Below are 24,648 nucleotides of genomic sequence, written 5' to 3' on the forward strand. Positions count from 1 at the left end.
CTGATCAGATGAAGCGCCATCTGTCGGACATTTCTTGAACTTCTATATTTTTTTGGTTCTAATAAAACCCCATGTCATTCCAAGCATGTGTGTCAATTTGTACCTCTCTATCTACATTATTCTGTGATTTATTCAGTTTTCAAATTTATACTGACTTTTTTTTCACCTGGTATATTGTGCTGTGTATCAATAAACGTATCTTCTGTTGCTTGAAAACATTGACTGTGATGGACACAAAGCTATTACTTGAAAGACTCGTTACCTGTTTCCTCCATCTACATAAGTACATACGAGCTTTTCAGCATTTAACAGTGTCGAGTTGGACACAAACACAGATGTTCTTAAAGCGGACGGCGATAAAATGCTTGGAGTAAGAAGATATATAAAACTTGTACAGAAACCAAACTGCAATTAATAAAGTTGACTGTCATGAAAGTGGGGCAGTAGTTCATGAATGACAAAAGACTGTAATCTGTCCCACATTTCATTTAAACTGTACGTTGAGAAAACACTTAAGGAAGCTAAGTCGAAACTTGGAAAAGGAATTAAAGATGCGTGAGGAGATGAATAAACTTTAACATTTGCGCCGTCCGGAGTGGCCGAGCGGTTCTAGGCGCTACAGTCTCAAACTCCGCGACCGCTACGGTCGCGGGTTCGAATCCTGCCACGGGCATGGATGTGTGTGACGTCCTTAGGTTAGTTAGGTTTAAGTAGTTCTAAGTTCTAGGGGACTGATGACCTCAGCAGTTAAGTCCCATAGTGCTCAGAGCCATTTGAACCATTTTAACATTTGCTGATGTTTATGTAACTAAGTAAGAGATGACAAAGGTTTGGAAGAATAGCAGAACGGAGAGATAGTGTATTTAGGATGAGTTACAGAATAAAGATCAATAAAAGTACATCAAGGGTAGTGGAATGCAATCGCATTATTAGATGATGCCGAGGTATTTATATTATGAATTTAGTCGCTAGAAGTTGTAGATGAGTTTTGATAGTTGGACACTAAAATACCTGTCGATTGCAGAGGTGTAGAGGATATAAAATACGAATTCTCTGTATTTAGTTTCGGATGCTGTCATCAGTACGTCTGCTTTTTGCAGGCAAGCGCTCTACCAACTGAGCTATCCAAACGCAACTCATGATCCTTCCTCACAACTTTACTTCAGGCAGCACCTCATCTCCTACCTTCCAAACCTCACAGAACTTTCGTTGCATAATCTGTGGGTTAGTACTCCTCTACGAAAGGATATCATTTTTCTTGTTTAAATACTGCAAGAAATCGTTTGGTTACACAGTAGCCCCTTCTTTTTATATGTGGATAAAGGACAGTATGTTCTCCAGATATCAGCTGAGAGTTTTATTTCTGTAAAATTTATTGCTACTTCTTAACAATACGGTGCTGTTATCTGCATCTGCTTCCTTGCTCCATAATATCACTATTTTCTCCATTCCTATACTGAGTGTTTAGAATCTATTAAGATGAGAAATTGCCTACTCTTTAGACTATATTGTAGTGTCTAATTAACGTTGATTTCCTATTACATTTGCCAGCTTGGTGGTTCACATAGTGTGGTGTAATATTACTGAAACATTTTAATGAGTAAATACACTTGCCTAACTGGATCTTTGGATTCGTTATTTGAGGCATAGGTGGGAGTGGCGAATATATATATTACCTATCATGTTTGATTTCCTAATCAGCCCATGTGTCGGTAACTTGGTAGTTGTGGATTCAGGACTGTATGCGGGAAGCATTCCATGTCGATTCGCATACAAGAAAGAGTTCTAGAGTTTCCCTATAATTTAAATTTGCTGCCGTGGGAGGTAGGTTATCACTACCCACTACTGCAATATGATGGATGTTTCAGTGACGGAAGTGACACTAAATATGTAAAGCCACATCAGGGCAGTTAGAGACAAGTGACTGACTATTAGATTCCGGAAGGGACAGATATACATACCCACCACGGCACGAAGATTTTGGGCCCCTTCTTTCCTCTAAAAAATGGTTCAAATGGCTCTGAGCACTATGGGACTTAACATTTGTGGTCATCAGTCCCCGAGAACTTAGAGCTACTAGAACCTAACTAACCTAAGGACATCACACACATCCATGCCCGAGGCAGGATTCGAACCTGCGACCGTAGTGGTCACGCGGTTCCAGACTGAAGCGCCTAGAACCGCACGGCCACACCGGCCGGCCTTCTTTCCTCTCTCTCCCATAAGAATCCGCTGACCGAGCGAGGTGGCGCAGCGGTTAGCACACTCGACTCGCATTCGGGAGGACGACTGTTCAATCCCGCCTCCGCCCATCCTGATTTAGGTTTTCCGTGATTTCCCTAATTCGCTTCAGGAAAATACCAGGATGGTTCCTTTGAAAGGGCACGGCCGACTTCCTTCCTCATCCTTTCCTAATCCGATGAAACCGATGACCTCGCAGTTTGGTCTCCTCCCCCCAAATCAACCAACCAACCAGTCCGCTGACAGGCGTACAGGGGCTGCTACCAGTCATACCATCCAATCTTCTCTAAGCTGAGCTTCTGATCAGTTGTCGGGACGAGGAAAAGACACGGCGCTCACAAGTGGATTGAGACGGATTTCAGTATTACGAACCAATCAGATTTTTACATCTGATGACGTACCTTCCCATCTTCTGATTAATTCACATAAACTAGCATGAAGTAACTCTACAGAAACTGTTCATGAACGTACAAAATCGCTTAACTGCGCTCGACATATTCTCCCGGAATGTGGACGTTTCTATGAAATTACTGTATCACAATTAATTGAACTGTCTAAAAAATACAATATTCCTTACGAGGGTGACCTGAATAGTAATGCCTCTCAGTTTATTACGTGAAAACTTTAAAGCTCTGTAAATGAAACTGACGTTATTAACATTTCATATCTTTATTCTTCATGTTTACATATTTATTTCACGACACAGTCACCTTGGGGATGAAACACATTTTTCCTAACGAGAGACCACTTTCTTGACACCATCACTGAAGAACGTTTAACTTTGTTGACAGAGCCATAATCTCACCGCTGCTTGCTCCGCTTTTTCGTTACGAAAGTGAAGTCCTCAAAGGTGTTCCCTTAGTTTTGGAAACAGGTGAAAATCAGATACGACCAAGTTGGGACTATATGGAGGATTATTGATGACAGTGGACCCAAGTCTTCGGACTGTTGCAGATGTCGCAGCGCTCGTATATGGTCTGACATTGTCTTGCTGAAGGAGAGGATGCTCTGTGCGTGGACGGACTCTTCGAACTGGAAACTTGGTTACTGCACGCTGTTTCTCAAGGGCCGACATACTTACGTTACTCACCGCCATTTTAGACACTACAATTCAAAGCCCTCTATCGACAGGAGGCTGAAAATACAAGAACATGAAGAAAAAAGGGATAGAAAGCTAATGACATTTGTTTTACTTAAAATGTTTTAAGATTTTTCGCGTAATAAATTGGCACTTAATACTTTTTCAGAACAGCCCCACATTTTAATGCCTGTTGTCGATGTTGGCGCCGTTATGTCTATGTACCGCTTCGGTGGCTAGCTATATAACTGCTGCAAAAACTCATACTGAGTATCGTAAGGCTATAAATCAAATAATGATTCAACTAAAAATGCATTGTATATTAACTGGTTTTACTCATTACTGCAATCTTCAGTCAAATCATAACAGTCCACAAGTGTCCTCAGCTGACTCAAAGCTGACTGGGCACTGCCAAAATAAAATATACAACTATAACATATAGTTGTGAAGCTGATTTTATGGGAAATAAATACCTCACAGCCGAAAGTACTGTTCCTTAGTGAAGTTAACCATTGTTCACAGTATTACGATTATTCTCACCGAGGATCTTTAGTTGCAAAAAACGTGTACCGCTGACTACACAGACGTCCGCAAGTATTCTTTATCTGGCCAACAACAGATGTGCGAACAAAATACAACACTAACATTGTATGAAATTAATGATAATATCAGGCTAATCACATGACAAAGTCGACCGCATGGTCTTCCAGCTATGACATAACTATTGATTAGCTGCGGATACAGATAATCCAGATGTTCAACTGTGAGACAGTAACTGTCTAGACAGTCTCCACGGGATCTCGCATTCCAGGTTGATGTAAGCTGAAAAATACAAGTATTCGCTACCATTATACTCAAAAGGCACATGAACAGATTGTTATCACAATAACGGAACATTCATAATCCACAACACACAGTAGAGTGCATGACAGAGGGTACATATCATCTAACCATGTACACCCCTCTTTTTATTTTCCAATAGGGAAGAACAGCTATTGGTGATTTCACACGTGGATGGAATAGCTTACAGAAGCGAGAAGACTTCTGTTCTGAGACATACTGTAGCTGTTAGTTTAAGTAAATCCAGAGAACGTGATTGTGTTTGTAGAAATTGGGGCAAAGTTGCTGGCAATAACATGTTTTCTGGAAAATCATACCATGGAGTAATTTCAAAATCTTCTTGTCCATCAAGTCATTGTGTGCAATTGCATTAAACATAAAATCTCATGTATTGGTTCTGTGGCTTTACTTCTGCACTAATAACCTTTGAGAAACTAGTCACTGATTCTACCCATGTCAGTATATATCTACTGAAGAATATTTAAGCAAAGCTGTAACTTCCATTAAACTTCATTAGGATACTGAGGCATTCAGAAATGGAAGAGTAGCCAAGCAAATAGGTTTCGTACCATCAGGAGCTATTGACAGCAGCGCTTCAGAAAATTTTATGACTTTGAACTGGAAAAACGAAGAAGGAGTAATACTAATCTAACATACATATATTATCCAGAATGAGATTTTCACTCTGCAGCGGAGTGTGCGCTGATATGAAATTTCCTGGCAGATTAAAACTGTGTGCCCGACCGAGATTCGAACTCGGGACCTTTGCCTTTCGCGGGCAAGTGCTCTTCCACCTGAGCTACCGAAGCACGACTCACGTCCGGTACTCACAGCTTTACTTCTGCCAGTATCTGGTCTCCTACCTTCCAAACTTTACAGAAGCTCTCCTGCGAACCTTGCAGAACTAGCACTCCTGAAAGAAAGGATATAGCGGAGACATGGCTTAGCCACAGCCTGGGGGATGTTTCCAGAATGAGATTTTCACTCTGCAGCGGAGTGTGAGTAAAGCTGTGAGTACCGGGCGTGAGTCGTGCTTCGGTAGCTCAGATGGTAGAGCACTTGCCCGCGAAAGGCAAAGGTCCCGAGTTCGAATTTCGGTCGGGCACACAGTTTTAATCTGCCAGGAAGTTTCATACGTATTTTATGTTCGTTAGCTGACGAGGTCTCTCTTCAGTGTAGATGAAGTTTAACCATTAATGAAGGACCTTAACAGAGCAAATATTAATGTATACCTGAAAATCATTTTTAATAACAATAAAATAATGTATAATGTACACAATGAAAAAGAAACAGTACGGACTATTATAACTTGTAGAACCAGTAGTTTGCTGGGAACGAGTTATGCTTAGTGTACAGATAGTGCTAAGTTGTTTCAAAATTTGTAGGTGTTGTCCTATGCCAGCTTTACTTTTCCATTGTTTAAGATGCACACAACGGTCCAACCATACGTGACGAATACAAGTTTTACAGTATATTAAAATTTTTTGATGATGCCCCAATTGAAAGAAACGCCCCAATAAAAGTACTATTTCCCCGGCAACCAAGACTGTTTCCCTTTTGAAAATCCAATAGACACATTTTTCTATTTAGGGCAATTGAAAATTCCTAATGGATGGACTGCAGAAAAAGTAAACAATACAGTTCCTAAAATAAGTGGAGTTTTCGCAACAGCTTCCGACATAATTGAAAAGAAGGCTTACGGTCAATCTGTATTGACAGTTTGGCTTATAGTTGCGTGATACGTACTTTTGATGTGAAAACCGTTCACAAAATGAGATTTGCTTAGCGAGAAAAGGTGAGATGTATGTTGTAAATTGACTTAAAAATGAAGTGCTGCGCCAATAAATACGCAATTGATGCAGTACTTTTAAAACATTTTTGACGCACTTGCAGGCTTTCAAACACATCATATATTAGGGATTAAATTAATTCTGGAAATCACTCGTACAAACAGAAAACATGCAAATAAAATGTAGATATGTAGGCTATGTAGCCAGGTGAATGGATAATAGGTGAAGCAAGGAAACTGAAGAAATGAGAAAAGACATAACGTAAGGGGATAAACGACAGAAAAAATATGGCGCTTATCATTGAAGTATAGAGGCCGTTTTCGCCAGCACTGAATGTAAAATATCTGATGATATATAAATAAAGATGTTAAGTCCTGTAGAACTGCCTTTGCTAGTGCCAGAACCTACATTCAATTCCTACATTTTTGCCCTTTGAGACCAGCGTAGAGATATTTTTTCCTAGGAAGTTTTGTATGACCAAGATGTTTCGAACTATCGTCATCTCGAAATGGCGAAGTGTATTACATTGCGTCAAACTCTTTCTTACTGAAGGTACACGCTATCAACCTGGACGTCGTTACCTTCTACAGTCAGGATCCCACAACCACAACCACATGACGAATATAAACAGGGCGAGCTGTGTTTCTCACGATCGCCTCGTGGAGGTCCATGTTGATTTTTACACAGGAGATATTCCACATTAAAAAAAGTTTCGTAACCTCTGAGGGTAACACATATCCCGTAATTGTAGAACAGATTGACACCTCCGATACAGTTGTGTTGGAAGATCCTTCTCGAGAAAGTGGACTTTCTGAACACTGTGGAATGCCTTATCGGTGCAATGAACCACGGTAAACTGCTTCTAGCATCGGAATGAGGTCTTACATGTATGCCATGTTGTTGACTTTTCCAACAGAAGCCTACACAAAATGCTAACTCCTCTTAGTTTTTCGTGCACCCATTGGCTACGAAGCATTATGAACTACTGAAAACGACTAAATAATCGAAAGCAATACAGAAAAAGTTGTGTGATTGCTGAATGATGATCTTTACAGTCAAGATCTTTCAGACAGCCTGTGTTATAAAATGGAATAGGTAGTCCTTCGGGTTTAGGTGTGTTTCCTGTATTAAACGATTATGGTTAATTTTCGTTTCCACTATTGAGATATTTCGCTGTAATTTGAGTGCACCTGCGCTGTTGCGGGAAATATACCTGAGTCCACGACAGCAACATTTTCCATGACATTTTTTCAAGTGCCAAACGCAATATTCTGGGCTATTGTGGCATCTTTTTGTGAGGACTGCATTTCTTTTTTCTTTTTCTTTTTTTGCTAGCCTTCTGCTTGTTGTTCGTTCCGAGGAAAGGATTTGGCGACCATCTTGAAAATGCCGTGTTGTTCGTGGCTTGAGAAATATTTTAAAAGCACAGCCCAAGAAAGCCACTAACGTTACTGAAGATGTATGAGCAACTACAGGAAACGATAAATTAGGTATTTCTTACGGTATTATTGTCCAATAGTTGGGAATTAAGACCAAATATCGGTATGAGACTTGCGTTTGAAACATTGCTCGAATATTAAACGGAGAATTGCAGTGCAATAAGAGCATGTCTGAACAGACGGATAAATGAGACCCACAAAGACGACCCTTTAAACTCTGTCAAGTGCTCATAAAGCTTTCTCACACGAGTATGGGCATCTCCGTGTCATTAATAGAGACCAGTCAACATCTGACGTTGTACAGGTCCCTTATATAAACTCCACGCAGGATAACAACACTACACATACACAACACTAACACATTCTGGCCGCTGTTCTACCTGTCACAGAAAACTGCAACTTGAATCATTTACACACACGCGATGGTGCGTATGTTCACAAAGTTACATTTACATCCGACCGTGTCTTCTGGGTGCTTGTCTCCTTTTGTCACGCAGACTCATTCACTTTATATTCGATAAATTATATACACATATTTTTCTGTGTTATTCAAATCATTCACACAACATATAGAGTTTCGCCAAGTACTCATTCTTATGCGGTGCTTAAGGGGAGTACCTGCTGCTGATTAGCATATTACTGTGTTTAAACAGTTCTACCCGTCTGAAGATCGGGGTGACACGAAGAAGTAAAGCTTTTTTTGAAAATATTTGTGGCGGGTTGAGTTCTCCACCAACAATCCTTAATTGAAAAACAGCCTCGTTTTTTCTACAGAAGGCAGCATGGATAAAATGGTGCTATATGAATAGTTTTCTCAAACAACGAAATACACGAAACAGGAAGTATCAAGTTTTTTAATTTCCAGATAGAGCACAAGCTTGCTTAGAAAACGCACCGCCAAGAATTAATGAAGCGCTTTGGTTTAACTACATTTGTGGTACGCCTGGTTATGGCTACAGACGATTTAAAAATGAATAAACTAGTTTATTCGGGAAATTTGCATTCATCGTTAATTTACGGAATCCTTTTTAGGACACCTAAACTTAAAAGAACAGCATTTCCTGAATATAGAAGCGTGTTGTACGAATAATATATGATGTTAACCCTATACATATACAGGGTGTTTCAAAATTAATATACGGGTTTTAAGGTTTTGTAGTACATATTACATTCACCTCACAATTATAAATAATACACCACATGAAAGAGAAACACTAACTGTTTTTCTTATAATTATTCAGTGTGAACACCGATCACGCATCGATTTGATAGGTGAGTTGTTCCGAAACCTTGATGAATGTTCAGGAGTAACTGTTGCAATAACACTGTTTCTAAAGTCGAATAGATCAGCTGGTATCGGAGGCACACACACATGATCGCGTCAGATGGTGTGTGAACGTGGAGGTCATGCATAAAATGCTGTGTCAAGCGGCCCCTCGCGCCCAATCCACTAGTCAGATACAACGTCGTTTAACCAGTAGCGTACTAAGTTACGCCAGTGGGGCAGCGCACATTCTTGCTCGCAAATAGAGATGTGTTGTTCAGCTTCTTCCCATTAAGGCACGGGCCACAGCTGTAGCACATCAAGATAAGAAACATCAGCTACAGTTGATTCACCGAAAAAGAAAGGCCCATAAAGTTTCCGCGGGGATATTTCTTGGAGCTAAGCGTGAAAGACTCGCACTCGTTCAACACGTTTTTCAGTCACTCTTTGCATTCCATGCTCTTCCTATTGCGCACAGCTATAAAAACAAAACTGCTTGAGTTGCTCTTTCATTTGGTGTATGACTTAGAATTATAAGTTAAACGTAATAAATGTTACAACGCCTTAAAACCGGTATGTTCATTTTGAAACAGATATTTTTATAACTAATAGCTATATTTTCTAAAAAATTTGTCAACATCGCGGATGTAGCACTAGAACCAGAAACGACTTCTATAAAGATTTCAGGTGGCTAACATTACTACAGAAAGGAGTTGATTTGATGGTTACACATGTATTCACTAACCTACTTGACCGTATTAAATGTCACGTAGTTTATGAGGTGGAGTTAAGAACTGAGGTAAGCAGCTTTTTGTTTGGGGAACTTCTTCCACTCCACTGAAGGATACTTTCTTGGAAACATTTAAATTTAATGCTGTAGATTAATTTGTAATGAGAATTACCAGTATAACGTAGTGTGTCGCAGGAGTAACGGTCAACATTCAGGAATATTCATTGGAAGCAAAAATGTCTAGTAAACGTGGGCTCTAAAAAGCATTCCTGAAGAGGTATGAGCGCTTCTGCACCTTCGATACTGTGAAACAAATCTCTTCTACTGCAACCTTCTTGCTTTCTGTGTTATGGGAGGAGGTGGTTTGAACAAAAAGATGAAGCACTTGGCTAGTAAGTATGAACTCTAAAATACATACGTTACGAGCTATGAACACTTGTTGAGTAGAAGCGATAGTTTCACAGTGGCGAAGATGAACAATTGCTCATAGCTGTTAAGTTAAGCATTTTACAGCCGATGTTTATTAGACTCTTCTGCTTCGAATGATCGATCCTGTCATATCCCTGAATATCGATAATTCCTCCTGGAACATCCTGTCACGGGTTGTTCGCCTGTATGGTGACACCGATTCGACGACTTCAGTGTCTTTTTCATGATTAGGACAACATGAAGACACCGTCTCCGAGCGAAGAAAATATCCAATCCATCTGAGAATCGAACCCCTGACCGCACGATCTTGAGGCAGTGACGCTCACCATTAGCTCACAAGCAGTCGACAGCCATTTCATGGCACTGCGCTTAAATTAAATTACATATATGTGTTTGACTTCTTTCAACATTCCAATCTCCATGACATTTAAACAATGCGACAAATTTAAGGAAAAACTGTAAAGCAGCATAGAAATTTTTTCGACATTGCTGTAAGGAAAATGGAAGTAAGATTAGAGTTTAACTCCTCAAAAGTGGTTATAGGCAGAAAATAACGGATTACGAAATGATGGAGAAGAAAATCGGTCGTGCCCTTTCCAGAGGAACGATCCCCTTTTAAGGAAATCACGCTAAACATAAACCTGGGTGCCTGAACGGGGATTCGAACCGTTGTCTTCCCCACTGCGAGTCCAATGCATTACCTATTATGCCACCTCACTTGCTGACATTGCCTTTAATGGCTATACATAAAATATTATGTGACTTCTGAGTAAATGTACATAACTTTTTTTAATGAATAAAATACGTACAAGACTTATCACTCATCTGAAGAACGCTGACATGACCATTAATCACTTTGTACTGAAGTTTTAATCAGGTGAATTTGGTCTTCCACAGTCCATTCGCTGAGCGATGAATGTCGTGGGCGAGTGCCGCCCCCATACTAGCTGACAGGTCGTCGAGCCAGGAAATGGACCCAGTGACACTCCAGTTGACTTTGTACTTCACTCTATGAGCGTCACACCGTGCAACCCCTAAATAAATAGCGGTGGAAGCATCCTGAGCAAAACAGTGCTGCAAAGGCTGTGCGCTCTGCCTGTCGACTGCGCCCTTTGTACGCCGTCCCACAGCGTGCCCCTGCTTTGCAGGCAACCCCCCTGCCCCTACTGCACCGCGTGGAGCCTCAGTGCCCCTTGGATACAGCAGGCCCAACAACATGCTCCCCGTTTCAACTCGGGAGTTTACTACGTGAGCCTCACCTTCTGGTTGCTTTGTGAAACCGAAACTCGTCATGCACATTGGGGTATGCTGAGGCTGATTACTATTTTCAGCGATACTTGGGGCTCGTTACATTTATTATGCTCCAAATAACAATAAACTACTTTTATTTATAATTACTGTAATTTCAAAGGCTTACAGCCAAATACTTCAGCAACCAATCTGAATGATGACTTAGACAGGCATTAGAGCACATGTGCCACAGATGAATTAAGCTTCTAGCGATCGCATGAACAACATTCGCACTGCTGCCATACTGGAAGGCGGACCAGTATTGAAATTTTCCACACATGTACCCCCAACAATCGTCGGCAGCCAGTGAGGTTCCTTCTTCTGTGATAAAGACTAAAGAGCGACAATCGTTTTCCTCCAGACGGCGCAGTAGTCGCACAATTTCATTCATTGTTGACTGTAACAACACTTTGTCCCTTTCTCCACCATTACCTGTCGCTTTCTCTATTTCTCTCTGTGCTTCTCAGGAACGCTTCTGATGTGTCGTGCACTGTACCTATCCTTGGTAACGTCAAACAGCAAAATACCAGAACGCAGAACCAGCGTCTCTAGACAATCCGTGACTTAACAAGCGCCCTCTTGTGTTCCAGGACAAGCTGCTGACCAAGCTGGAGGAGAACGAGCCGGAGATGGCCACGTCGCAGGAGGATGAGGTGAGTCCTGGTCTCTCTTGTTCTCTTCGCTCCTGCACTGTCAACAAGACCCGTAGTCGAACGCTTCGCATTAGTGTTTACATACTGCTTTAAAAGTATCATAGTCGATACGTCGTGTGTACTATCTACCTCACCCTGTACTTTTTATTGGTGGACCAGACAGACATAAATCTTCTCATTCCTTAAGCCACGTCAGTTCAGATGCTAATTTCGAAATATCTGTGACTTTCGTGATCCTTCTAAATTTTATCGAAGCCTTCAAATCGTCAATTGATATCCTCCAAAACCGGTTTTCTCTCTTGATATCTTCTTTTATTGAATTTTCTCATGCATGTAAATAAGAAGGAGCAATATCTTTTACTTGGAAAAACTTTCTCAAGCTAAGATCGCGTAAATATTTCTTTTTTTACAAACAACCTGTTTCGACGACTTTCCTCTCATTTTCAGGTCTTCAAAAAATTTTTGTGACCGGAAGGTGGCAACAAAGTCTGTCGAAACCCTTTGTTTACAAAAAAAAAATATTTATGTGATCTCCGATTTAGAAATTTTTTATCTTCTTTTACTCGGATTCTGCACCAGCTCATAAAATTCCCACTCCTCCTCGGACATCGCGCCGCCTTTTCCTTCCTAGATATCCCAATATCTTGAATCCCAACAACAACACTGACACCATGGTGTACAAAATTCTTTTAAACCCTAGCCTGGTGGAGTACTTATAGTACTTAATCTCACCTTCTCCACATCTGCAAACTGTCTACATCCTTTCCCAACTCAGTTTTGATTTCTCCTCATTACGAAATCTTCACTGACACCTAGCTTCCTACTAACTGTAACCTACACCACGTGCCCCAACACATCTGAAAATTTCAATCAAAATTCTTCCAGCATAACCGAAATCCAATTCATCTTTTGAAGTACATGTCCTATTTCCTTGTGCATAGTTCCGCAATACACGTCCTAAATGCAACATCTCTTTCAATAGTATCTTCACTGAAGTCACTAAGCTACAATTACCAGAAGCTCTCGCCAAAATCATCACCATAGATTGTACAAACACACACATCATCATCATCCTCATTACCAGTGGTTCACCATCGCTGTTTCACTAATCAAATACCAACAATGCTACGAGAGGCTTATAATCTGCCCACAGCACCCCGCGACAAGTGCTCGGTGCAAAGCCCAGTGCTTGCACGACCTCAGACATGAAGCGTCCCATACGTCAGCACCCACGACGTAGCCGCGAAGCAATGCTCTGTGATCCCTCGTCTTTCCTACAGTGCGCTCTTCCCGAATGAGCTTGCGCAGTGGTTAGCACAATGGGCTCGCATTCGGGAGGACGACGGTTCAAATCGCCAACCAGCCATTCAGATCTAGGTTTTTAGTTATTTCTCCTACATTTTTTGACAGGTACTACTCGAAAGTTCCTTCGCAAAGTGCACAACCAATTTCTCCAGTTCGCGTTTCTGCTCCTTCTCTAATGTAAAAAAGAAATGGTTCAAATGGCTCTGATCACTATGGGACTTAACATCTGAGGTCATCAGTCCCCTAGATATACAACTACTTAAACATAACTAACCTAAGGACATCACACACATCCTTGCCGGAGGCAGGATTCGAACCTGCGACCGTAGCAGCAGCGCGTTTCCGGACTTCTCTAATGTCCCAGATGTCGACGTGACATGAGACTTTAGTCATAGTTGCTCTGCAGTCGGCTCTTATAAGACGGCCAATACCAGTTCTGACGACATACTAAACAAGCGCCAAGCATCACTGTTCCATTCACCATGGTAACACAGCAACTATTTTATAATTATGTTGTACTTGAGTTTTTTATAGTATCTTGCTATGACATCGCGTAAAAGCAAGTAATTTTCTGAGGTGCTGGCGGCAGTGTTATTGTTCTCACTGTTCGAAGATGTAACACGTCGGGTTATACACACAGCTTGTGTTAGAATGCCACTTCCCCTAACAGATCCCCTAGTAACAGTGTGACGTGCCCTCTGCAAATTAGTTATTGATTATTCAGACAAGCTTAATTACGCTGCTGGGAAGCTGTAAGAGATCTCCATTGTATCTTTGATGAGTGAATATGTAACTATATATTTGTTTTTCTGTTTCTGCGAGAAGGTCAGCAGTTCAAGGCAGTTATTCCAACAAACACACATCGTACAGTCACATATTAGTTCATGGCCGTGTAATACACCTTGTTTGGGAGAGTCGATACATGTTAAGGGGGGTAGGACGTCAAACGGGCCGACTTGGAGCAGGAGAGGCACCACAGGACATTTTAATTTCCACTGTCTACACTTTTACAAATAAATTCATAAAACTTTAACAGCATGACCAGGAAGGATTCAGGATTCATACTCATAGCAGTGGAAGCTCAAAAACGTAGCAAAACACTTTTTTTTACATGTGAAATTTCATCATTTTTTTCACTTACTACTGGCTGCATTTGTTGCTATAGGTACACTTTTCTTCCTAAGTAAGAGAGATTCTTCGATGAATTTTGCACAGCATACAAACCATAGTTACAGGTGTATGAAACTCTAGAAGTTATTGAATTTACGAAAAAATGAATGAACACTTACATTTTAAACTCGATGTTTAGAAAAAACTCAAGTTTTATAGTTAATTATCTCAATTTTTCCACAGTTTTTTAATAGATTTGGAAATTCTAGAGTTTCATTCACCTGTAACTTCTGTTTGTATGCTATGAAAAATTCATCGAAGAATCTCTCTTACTTAGGAAGAAAAGTGTACCTATAGCAACAAATGCAACCAGTCATAAGTGAAAAGCCAGCCGCGGTGGTCTAGCGGTTCTAGGCGCTCAGTCCGGAACCGCGCGACTGCTACGGTCGCAGGTTCGAATCCTGCCTCGGGTATGGATGTGTGTGATGTCCTTAGGTTAGTTAGGTTTAAGTAGCTCTAAGTTCTAGGGGACTGATGACCACAGATGTTAAGTCCCATAGTGCTCAGAGCCATTTGAACCATTTGAACTAATAAGTGAAAAAATGATGAAATTTCACATGTAAAGAAAGGTATTTTGTTACGTTTTTGAACTTCCACTGCGATGAGTGTGAGTCCCCAATCCTTCCTGGCCATGGTGACAAATTTTTATGAATTTATTTGTAAAAGTATAGACAGTAGAAATTAAAATGTCCTGTGGTGACTCTCCTGCTCCAAGTCGGCCCGTTTGACGTCCTTCCCCTCTTAAGTGATGCACGTATTGTAATTACTTTTGCTCCCATATGAAAAGTCAGACAATTAACAATTAAAATAAAATGAAATTAAAATACTCTCACTAACATTTAATACTTCATACACAGTAATGGGAACCTGCGACGACTTCTTAACAATTTTCAGTAATGGCAACCTGTGGGAACGCAAATCTGAAGAATTTAGTATAACGGTCAGGGAGAAAACTGAGAATAATCGCAAAAGTACTTCACGATTGTCATTTAATTGGTTAACATAGACTACAACTACTGAAAATAATACACAGAATTATAGAAGGTAATATGTCATCCCTGTTGTTGATTTTGGATGCAAACTGTTCACGACTTCAGAAGGCAAACCGTAGAGAGACTCCAAAATTTTAAAATTATGAATTGAGTTGAAATTCCGTACGTCTCGCAGTAGTGGCTCAATCTCACCACACTGCAGCAGTCAGTGACTGAAGTACTGCGATTTCAATCAGCTGGAGCGCCAGTCACTCTCTCCCGTGGCCAAGTGTTGGCTGGTCCGAAAATTTCCCGAGTGCAAAAACATATCAAATCAGCTGTTGGCTGAATGTGACGAAGATGGAGGAGTGATAACAGGAGTGCCCCAAAACAAGACTCCCACTGAAGCAGGTGACGAGATGAAATGAGACAGTGAAGTGATCTGTGTGTGAAAGCGTCCTACAAGAAAACTTCGCTTTGCTATGTTTTTCGTTCTGTGATTAATTTGATCGGCTGTGGGAAAAATGTAGAGGGATCAATGTCCATACACCCTACATTCTTATAAAATGTTTTTTGTAAGAGAGATGCATTTGGCGGTTTCTCACAATTTGCAAAGGCCTAGCTCTGATTTTACTTTCCACCTGCAAGATACCCAACTCCAGCGTTCTGCGTCCATCGCCTACTTTCTGCGTCCAGCTGACAACAGGTCCTTTCGATAATAACCCTCCCTCGCTTCACCTCGTGAAAACATTTGCGTGATCAGTCGCTACAGGAGGTCATAACTGTTGTCCATCGGCACGGCGGTACCTTGAGGCGTCAAAAACATACATGCGTGGTCAGTCAGTGGTAATGAGCGTCTCCCCTCTCTACCCTTCTAAGAAGAGTTCAACAAGGTTCCTGACTGCTCCAGCGTATGGCTCTGTGCCAGTGTGCCTCCAAAACACTTATTTCCAAATAGCTTGCAATTCTGTTTTACAGAAGCTGAAAATCACTTGTACATTTAGTATCAATTCATTTCTCTGATTGCACTTAATTATTCAAGTTGGTGGTGGATATCTAATCTGAATTCATATGAATTTACATGTGTTTCAGGACTCTTCTGGAAAACTGTACTGTAATATCTGCAGGAGACAGGAGGAATGAGCTGAGTTCAATAGTGGTAGTAAAAAAGCTGAGTTCAATAGTGGTAGTAAAAAGCGAAGCAACACCAAGATTTGACATCCCACCGACGGGTAGATCATAATATGAAGTGGGGTAGAAGCTCAAAATGAACAAAACGAGAGTAATCGGTTTTGTCCTTTCGAATGGAACCAATCCAGCATTCACCACAAGTAATTTATGAAAGCATTATTTTGTTGAAAACTGACATAGTGAGGCCATGGATATGTAAAACTAGAGTCTAATTGTTACAAAACTGTAATATGTATTAAAACACTAAAAAAATATTAAAACACTAACCTAACAACAAATACCACACTACAATACAAGAGCGTGCTAATTCTATGCATACATGGAGGTTTTTCGTTCTTTTCATGTGAGAGATCGAGCCCCAGAGTATACCTATTGCACCTTGCACAAGAAAAGGCAGTGAGAACAGTCGCTGGTTTCTCGAACTTTACGGAGGTGCATGAGGTAACCCACACCACACATTGTTTAGTGTATTGGAAAGTTTAAATGTAGATTTTGACTGTCTAGATAAATAGAAATGTTACAATATCTGAACTCGCAAATGTCACAAGAAAAATTTGTAAGCTTTCGATAAAACACAGTTACAATCTGTATCACTAGACGCTAAAAAGGTCAAAAAATTCAGTTGCAGGCTGCTCATCTAGCGGCTTCCCGGGGCAACAAAAATTTGATTTTCTGTTTAATTATTGACGGAACTTAAAAATTTGAAATTTTTCGATTAATTACTCATTGAAAAGTTTAATCTTACGTTAAAAGTTTAACACGATAAGTTGAGTATCAAAGAAACTGGGGAAGACGTACAATTTATCCAGATTCTATGCATTCAGTATTCGACAAAAGAGCACTCAACAGATCTTACACATAATTTCAAACTTTTTAAAACGTTTTCTCCCAGACACTATCCACAAAGTAATCAAGGATAAATTTTAGTGCCACCGAAGGGACTACATTGAGTAAAGCAAGTAATAGCTCATGCAAAGACATACAGGACGTAAGAAAGCGCTACCGAAATATTTCGAGGGGGGGGGGAAGGGGGGAAGGAAGGTAGTAGAGCGTATCTTGAGAAACAAGCTGATATCGGGAATCCATGCCTTTTCTTCGGCTGCCGGTCAGCAAGCGGAACTTAGCAGTATTCAAGAAGTTGAAAGGAGGCAGATGCGTCCACGCCTGTCGCAACAACATTGTATACAGCCAAAGAGTGGCCTAGACGACGGCGTTGACCCCTCACCCCGTATAGAACAGTGCCGTTTAGTACCTCCATGACTGAGTAAAATCTGCAGCTTAACAAAGCCATGATACATTAAAAATGAACCTCTCTACACAGAAATTAGCAGAGTACAGATGTAGCTTGAAACTGGTGAGTAGACACCACAGTAAACACGTAGTTGATTGCTTTTCTGCAGAGATCCAAAACTAAATGAACTTGGGTCTTATGTGAGTGGAGAATTACCTGATTACATTTACGTCTACGTTTGCAAGATTACTCAGCAGTTCACTTTTAAGTTTTTGGTGGAGGGTTCAAAGAACTACTTTCAGACTATTGCATTACCATTACTGTCGAGCAACACGTAGGATAAAACTAACGCCAAAATAATTCGTGGAAATATCTCAGTGCATGGATAAACGCCCTGTCGTATCTGCTACACTCCCTCCCCTGTACCGTAATAGTACAAAAAATGTTCCCCATCTCTGTGGATTTCCTTTTCCTCGACATATTTATCTGATGGTTAAAATTTGTTTGCCCTTCAAATATACAGATATTTAGATGAATTGATAACGTTTAAATTTGTTTTTAATCGATAGCCTTTACGTTTCACGATAATGTTCAAATTTTTTAACAAAATTTAGCAGAATTTCTTAGTTCTCAAGAGCCAGATCATACATTTTACTGTTCACCGTCAGCTGCTACTTTTTGCACCATGCAGATATCTTGCCTAAATTATTTTTCAGTTTGTTTTGACCTTTTGTTGACGGTAAAAGAGAATATCATCTGCAAGCAGTATAAAATGGCTGCTCAGTTTGTCTCATAAATCTTTTATGCAGATTAAAAACTGTGGAGCACCTGTAATGCTTCCTTGGGGAACGCCAAATATACCTTCCGCATCACTACATAACGTTCCGTCATTTACTATGAACTCCACGCGGGGTAGCCGCGCGATCTTAGGCGCCTTGCCACGGTTCGCGTGGTTCCCCCCCGTCTGAGGTTCGAGTCCTGAACTGCGACATTTATGACAGGAAATCTCGAATCCAGTCGCACGGCTGAAACGATACCTGACCGGCATGCAGTTTAATTAGAAGGCGCTAGTGCGAAACGGTGTCAAAAGCATTTTGGAAAAACGGAAATATGGGCAATTGTAGATACCCTGACGACAACACTTATTACTCCGTGCTAATAAATACTGGTGTATCAGAAGAACGATATTTTCTGAATCCACGCTGGTTGCTTGTGAATAGATGCCAATAGATATTAGAGGCATATCACAATATTTGAAAACGGTATATGTTAGAAAATTTACTACAGATCGATATCAATGAAATTTGTCTTTACTTCTACACTGAACTGCCAAAGACGCTGGTATAGGTATGCGTATTCAAATACAGAGATACGTAAACAGGCAGAATACGGCGATGCAGTCGGCAATGCCTATATAAGACAACAAGAGTCTGGCGCAGTTGAAGATCCGTTACTGCCGCTGCAATGACAGGTTATCAAGATTTAAGTGAGTTTGGACGTGGTGTTACAGTCGGTGCACGAGTGATAGGGCACAGTACGAGGTAGCGGTGAAGTGGGGATTTTACCGTACGACCATATCAGGAATCCGGTAAAACATCAAATCTCCGACATCACTGCGGACGGAACAAAATCCTGCAAAAACGGTACCAACGATGACTGAAGACAATCGTTCAACGTGACAGAAGTGTAATCCTTACGCAAATTGCTGCAGATTTCAATGCTGGGGCATCAACAAGTGTCAGCGTTTGAACCATTCACCGAAACATCATCGATATGAGCTTTTGGAACCGCAGGCCCATTCATGTACCCTTGAATAGAGATGGGGCCCCTCCACGCCCGCACCAACGTGGTGACCAAACCAACAGTTCTACTGTCACCTCCGTAAACATGTTAGTTATCTAGTAGGTGGATCACAGGATGCTGGGCTGTGATGTTGTCCGTGCGTCTGGGTAAGGCTACGCATTAACACGGCCCATCAGGTGATAGATAGTGGACGAAACGCGAGTGAGGGTAGCGATTTGAAGAGCAGAGGGAAAAAAGTGCCATGGCTCGTGCCGTGGGAAAAAAACCTCTGCGACAGTGGGATGGGTAGTAAGAGCAGTAGTGACTTACTAGCTGCGATAGCGCATGCAAGGTTGGATTTGTTAGTATAGGTATCATGCATCATTACCGTGACAGGCGATGGCGATGTGTCCCAGTTGCTGCGGCTGCTACTTTCCTGGAACAATCAAGATCGTTACACAGTAGTGGGAGATCGGCCATAGATCATCTCACTGTGTGGGGGATGTGTGGAGCTTGTTTGCATGCAGTGTACGGTACGGCTTCCCTGTGTGGTGCCAGTTATTCGGCAGTGTATTTCAGCTGGATATCCAGTAAATGCGTCTGATTAACAGGGGCTCGCCTGTGCCGTTATGTTTGCGTATGCTTGGCCATAGATGTTATGTCCTTGCAAGTATGTCTTTTGGTCTTTTATGTTTCCATCTATGGTTGTGGTCGTAGTTCCCCAGATTCAGAATAAACGGGTTCTGCGAATGTCTGGAGTTTCTGTATAGTCTTGTGGTGAGTTTATGGATTACCTCCGTGAGAGTCTCAAGTCGGTATTCCCGGTGTAGGTCCGCGATGCGTGTGTGTCGGGGAGCATTGCTTATGATTTTGAGTACCTTGTTTTGTATGAGCTGCAGACGGCGCAGGCGTGTAGGCGCAGCGTATCCCCAGATGGGAGCTGCGTACGTCATCAGGGGTCGGATAAGTGTCATGTACATGGACCTCGACACCCTTCTGTTCAGTGTGCTACGCCTGTTGAGCATAGGATAGAGCTGTTTGAGCCTCGCGCTAGCTCGGTTGGTCATGTGTTGTATGTGGTCCCCCCAGAGTAATTTCCGGTCCAGCCAGACACCGAGGTATTTGACTTTCTCGCGGAAACGTATTGGACGTGCATGTAGAGTGATTGGTCTGCAGTAGCGGTGTTTGCGCAGTTGCTTCGGTCTTTTAGTGAACAGAACGGCTTCGCACTTGTCGACGTTTACACTAACACGCTATTCTCCAACCAAGGCTCGGCCACTCTGAGTGCAGTCTGTAGGCGTGACGTAATGTTTGATGGTTTCCAATCTTGCGCAAGGATGGCTGTGTCATCCGCGTAGATTGCCATCATTGTGTTGTGTGTGGTTGGGAGATCGTTGATGACAGCACGACACAAAGCTTTACGCCTAGCCTGGGCCCGTTAATACTGACATTGACCTGTTATTGACTGGAAACATGTTGCCTGGTCGGACGAGTCTCAAGTTGTATCGAGCGGATGGACATAAATGGGTATGGAGACAACCTCATGAATCCACGGACCCTGCATGTCAGCAGGGGACTCCTCAAGCTGGTGGAGGCTCTGTAATTTTGTGTGTGTGTTGGGGGGGGGGGGGGAGAGGGGGAGAGGGTGCAGTTGGAGCGATACATTCAGACACGCCTCTGACAGGTGACACGTACGTAAGCATCCTCTTCAGTCACTTTCTTCCACTCATGTTCATTGTGCATTCCGACGGACTTGGGCAATTCCAGCAGGACAATGCGACACCCCATACGTCCAGAATTGCTACAGAGTGACTAGAGGAACACTCTTCTGAGTTTATACACTTCCGTTGGCCAGCAAACTCTGAGATATGAACTCTTTTGAGCATATGTGGGATGCCTTGCAACGTGATGTTCAGAAGAGATCTCCACACCCTCGTACTCTTTGGGATTTATGGACAGCCCTGCAGGACGCATGGCGTCAGTTCCCTGCAGCACTACTTCAGACATTAGTCGAGTCCATGCCACGTTGTGTTACTGCACTTCTACGTATTCGTGGGGGCCCTGCACAATATTAGGCAGGTGTACCAGTTTCTTTGGCTCTTCAGTGCATATGCCTTGTCGAAAGGTATTATTGAATTACAGTAACGAAATAATTCCAAGGTATTCTAATAGAATTCAGTTTCAGAATTATGAGTGGTAGAACGTACGTTCTAGTTGGTATACTTCCTCGTAAGACTGGTCAGCACGAAGAAGGAAAATGAAACACACCATGTTGGCCTGTCTACTGTACCCGACATGGTTTCTTTTCTTTACGCCTACCTATTTGGGCTAATGTTCAGTCTTTAATTACTGTGATCTCGACAGGGCGTTACCCGCATACTCAGCTGATATGGAACTTCTGATGAGGGAGATGACAGGTTAATTGCAGGCTACAGTGCCAGCCCTAGTCCGCGTTGGCGTGGCAGGTACGAAACGCCGTACAGACGCTGTTGTTGCAGCTCAGTACGCCGCTGTTTTCGTTTGGTGTAGGTTAGTTGCAGCCCGGTGGCAGGAGCGGGAGAGCTCACGGAAAGCGTGCCAGATTGCATCGCTGTAGCCCCGCACTGATGGGGAATTCTATTTCCAAGTGCCTGCGTCATTATTTGCGCGTTTATCTCGGTGCATTTATTTCCTATCGTGACGCCTAAAAGCTTGGACAGGGTCATAGCGTGAGACTTTGTATCAGAAGGCTGACCTTTCTGCCGTCGCTATCGGCGCTGTTCCAGGGCGGTTATTCGATGGCTCGAGAGATGGGCGATGCTTGTGGTTGCCCCCTTAACAGCTGGTAGACGGCCACGTTGGGAGACTTTGCGCTCCGGGGATCGTTGTCGCTAGGCACTTCCTTGGCCACGGAAAAAGCGTTGTGTCTGTCCCCACCAGGAAGATGCAGTAAGTATTATAGAGTTCAAACTAATGACAGCTGTCACGATTAATCTGGGACGTTCTCGGTGCAGCAAAGCTACTTACGTCATTTAATAAAGGCGAGTCTTCTCGACCAGACTGTTCACCAATTAGGTTCGTTTCAAAGAATTCTGATGAAATAGCTCCGTTTTAGCAACCATATAAAGCAAAACTGCAAAGCTGCATCGTTCCCACCAACACACAAGAAATGAAGTACACTGAAGAGCCAAAGAAACTGCAAGGAACTGACACCATGAGTCCTGCAGGGCTGTCCATAAATCCCAAAGAGTACGAGGATGTGGAGATCTCTTCTGAACAGCACGTTGCAAGGCATCCCAGATATGCTTAATAATGTCCTTGTTTGGGGGATCCGGTGGCCAGCGGAAATGTTTAAACTCAGAGGAGGGTTCCTAGAGCCACTCTATAGCAACTATGGTCGTTTGGGCTGTCGCATTGTCCTGATGGAACTGTCCAAGTCCGTCGGAATGCACAATGGACCTGAATGGATGCAGGTGATCAGACAGGATGCTTATGTACGTATCACCGGTCAGGATTGCGTCCAGACGCATCAGGGGTCGCAAATAACTGCATCTGCACACGCCCCACACCATTACAGAGCCTCCACCAGCTTGAACAGTCCCCTGCTGACATGATGGGTCTCTGGATTTATAAGATTGTCTCCATCTCCGTACACGTCCATCCACTCGATACAATTTTAAACGAGACTCGTTCTACCAAGAAACATGTTTCCAGTCAGCTGTCGATCACTGCGCCGTATTCTGCCTGTTTACATACCTCTGTATTTGAATATCCGTGCCTAAACCAGTTACTTGAGGCTTCAGTGTAATACACTAAGACTGGACTGTTATTGCAATTTATTGTGCGTAATGAACTTCAGCCAAGCGATCATGAAGGAATATCAAAAAGTACAAATGTGGAAACAATCCACCATCGACAAGGAGAGGATTAATTATCAGAGAAGTGAACAGAGAGAAGGAACCTCGCAATTTAAGCCACATTTACCAAAACATGACTTGCTGTACTTTCTCCTGTTCGTCACCGAAGAGCAAGTGTGCAGTTTCAATGAAGTGATTAAAACACAGCGGATTAGAGCAGCGTGGACACGCTTGGTAAGGGAAACACTAGCGTGTGCTACACAGTTTCCGGCTTATCGCCACTGTAGTCGTGCGATATAAAATTCTAGTTCACCTTTGTCACGAGCTGTTCCATCACGCTTGCGGCGGTGCGGGTTGCTCTCTCACTATCTATTAAACAATATCTCCACCTACCTGGATAGGTTTCAGCTTTGCTGCTCCTTCACTGTGCGATGGTAGATACTGGTTTAGCCCACAAAAGCAGCTTTGACGAAAATCTACTAAATACCTACCACGCAAAGGCCACATAACTTACTGGTTTAGCCCACAAAAGCAGCTTTGACGAAAATCTACTAAATACCTACCACGCAAAGGCCACATAACTCCAGTCAATGGGCAGTAGCTGAAAGTTAGTTAAACAATCGGGCGTTAGGTATTCTCGCATGACTCGTCTGAAAAAAAAAATGTCTAAAATTTCCTTTAAGTCGGTTTATTGTCTTTAAAACAAGGAAAATGGCTCTCAAGTCCGTATTTAATATCCCGAGATCAATTATGCAATGTTACTGACTGACTCTGTAACAAGTTCACACACGACAGCAGCCAGAAGATATTTAGTCCGACCCGATAGTTTCAGTGTCCTAAATAGCCACTGACGCACGACCACTTGTGAGTTAACACATACAGTCGTTCAGTAGGCTTCTTGTAAAAAAGTTCTCGCCATAATGTCTCGTTATCTGCACGAAATATGCCACGCAGAATTTATGTATTACTTTAAATGTTCACACGCGAATATTTCCTTAAATAAACCAGTAACAAGACTCAAACTTCCACAAAATACTCAATACTGTAATCGTTTTTCGCCACCTACACGAGAACCGATCAAACGAGCGAATTTCTTCATTTTGGTATAAATCTGATCAGTGCGTTTTACCACAAGACGGCTCCAGAGCGACTATATCGACTCATAGATCTCAGGCACAAAGCCCTACTCAAACGCGCGGGAAATTCTGAGTTCCTATTGGCTAGTATATCATCTCAAGCACTTCTACACTCGCTGTATTTCTGATGTCAGCCAATCACATTAAAACAAGTAATTCAGACTACAAATTTCGTAATTCCGTAACTAAATACAATCTAATGAAAACGAAATACGATACCTTTCCACAAAATAAATCACTAATAAATTTAATACCCAACGCCACTTCTGGCT

At 42.1% G+C, this 24,648-nt stretch overlaps 1 protein-coding gene across 1 annotated transcript in view; it reads left to right on the forward strand.

Moving 5' to 3' along the window:
- LOC126163095 (fl(2)d-associated complex component-like) overlaps nt 1-24,648 on the forward strand; it is a 563,925-nt gene that overhangs the window by 422,967 nt on the left and 116,310 nt on the right. Inside the window, exon 2 of the mRNA XM_049920012.1 lies at nt 11,692-11,754. Coding sequence (XP_049775969.1) covers nt 11,692-11,754 — 63 coding nt within the window. The remainder of the gene's footprint in view (nt 1-11,691; nt 11,755-24,648) is intronic.

Source organism: Schistocerca cancellata, chromosome 2, assembly GCF_023864275.1.
Source record: "Schistocerca cancellata isolate TAMUIC-IGC-003103 chromosome 2, iqSchCanc2.1, whole genome shotgun sequence".
Taxonomy (NCBI): domain Eukaryota; kingdom Metazoa; phylum Arthropoda; class Insecta; order Orthoptera; family Acrididae; genus Schistocerca; species Schistocerca cancellata.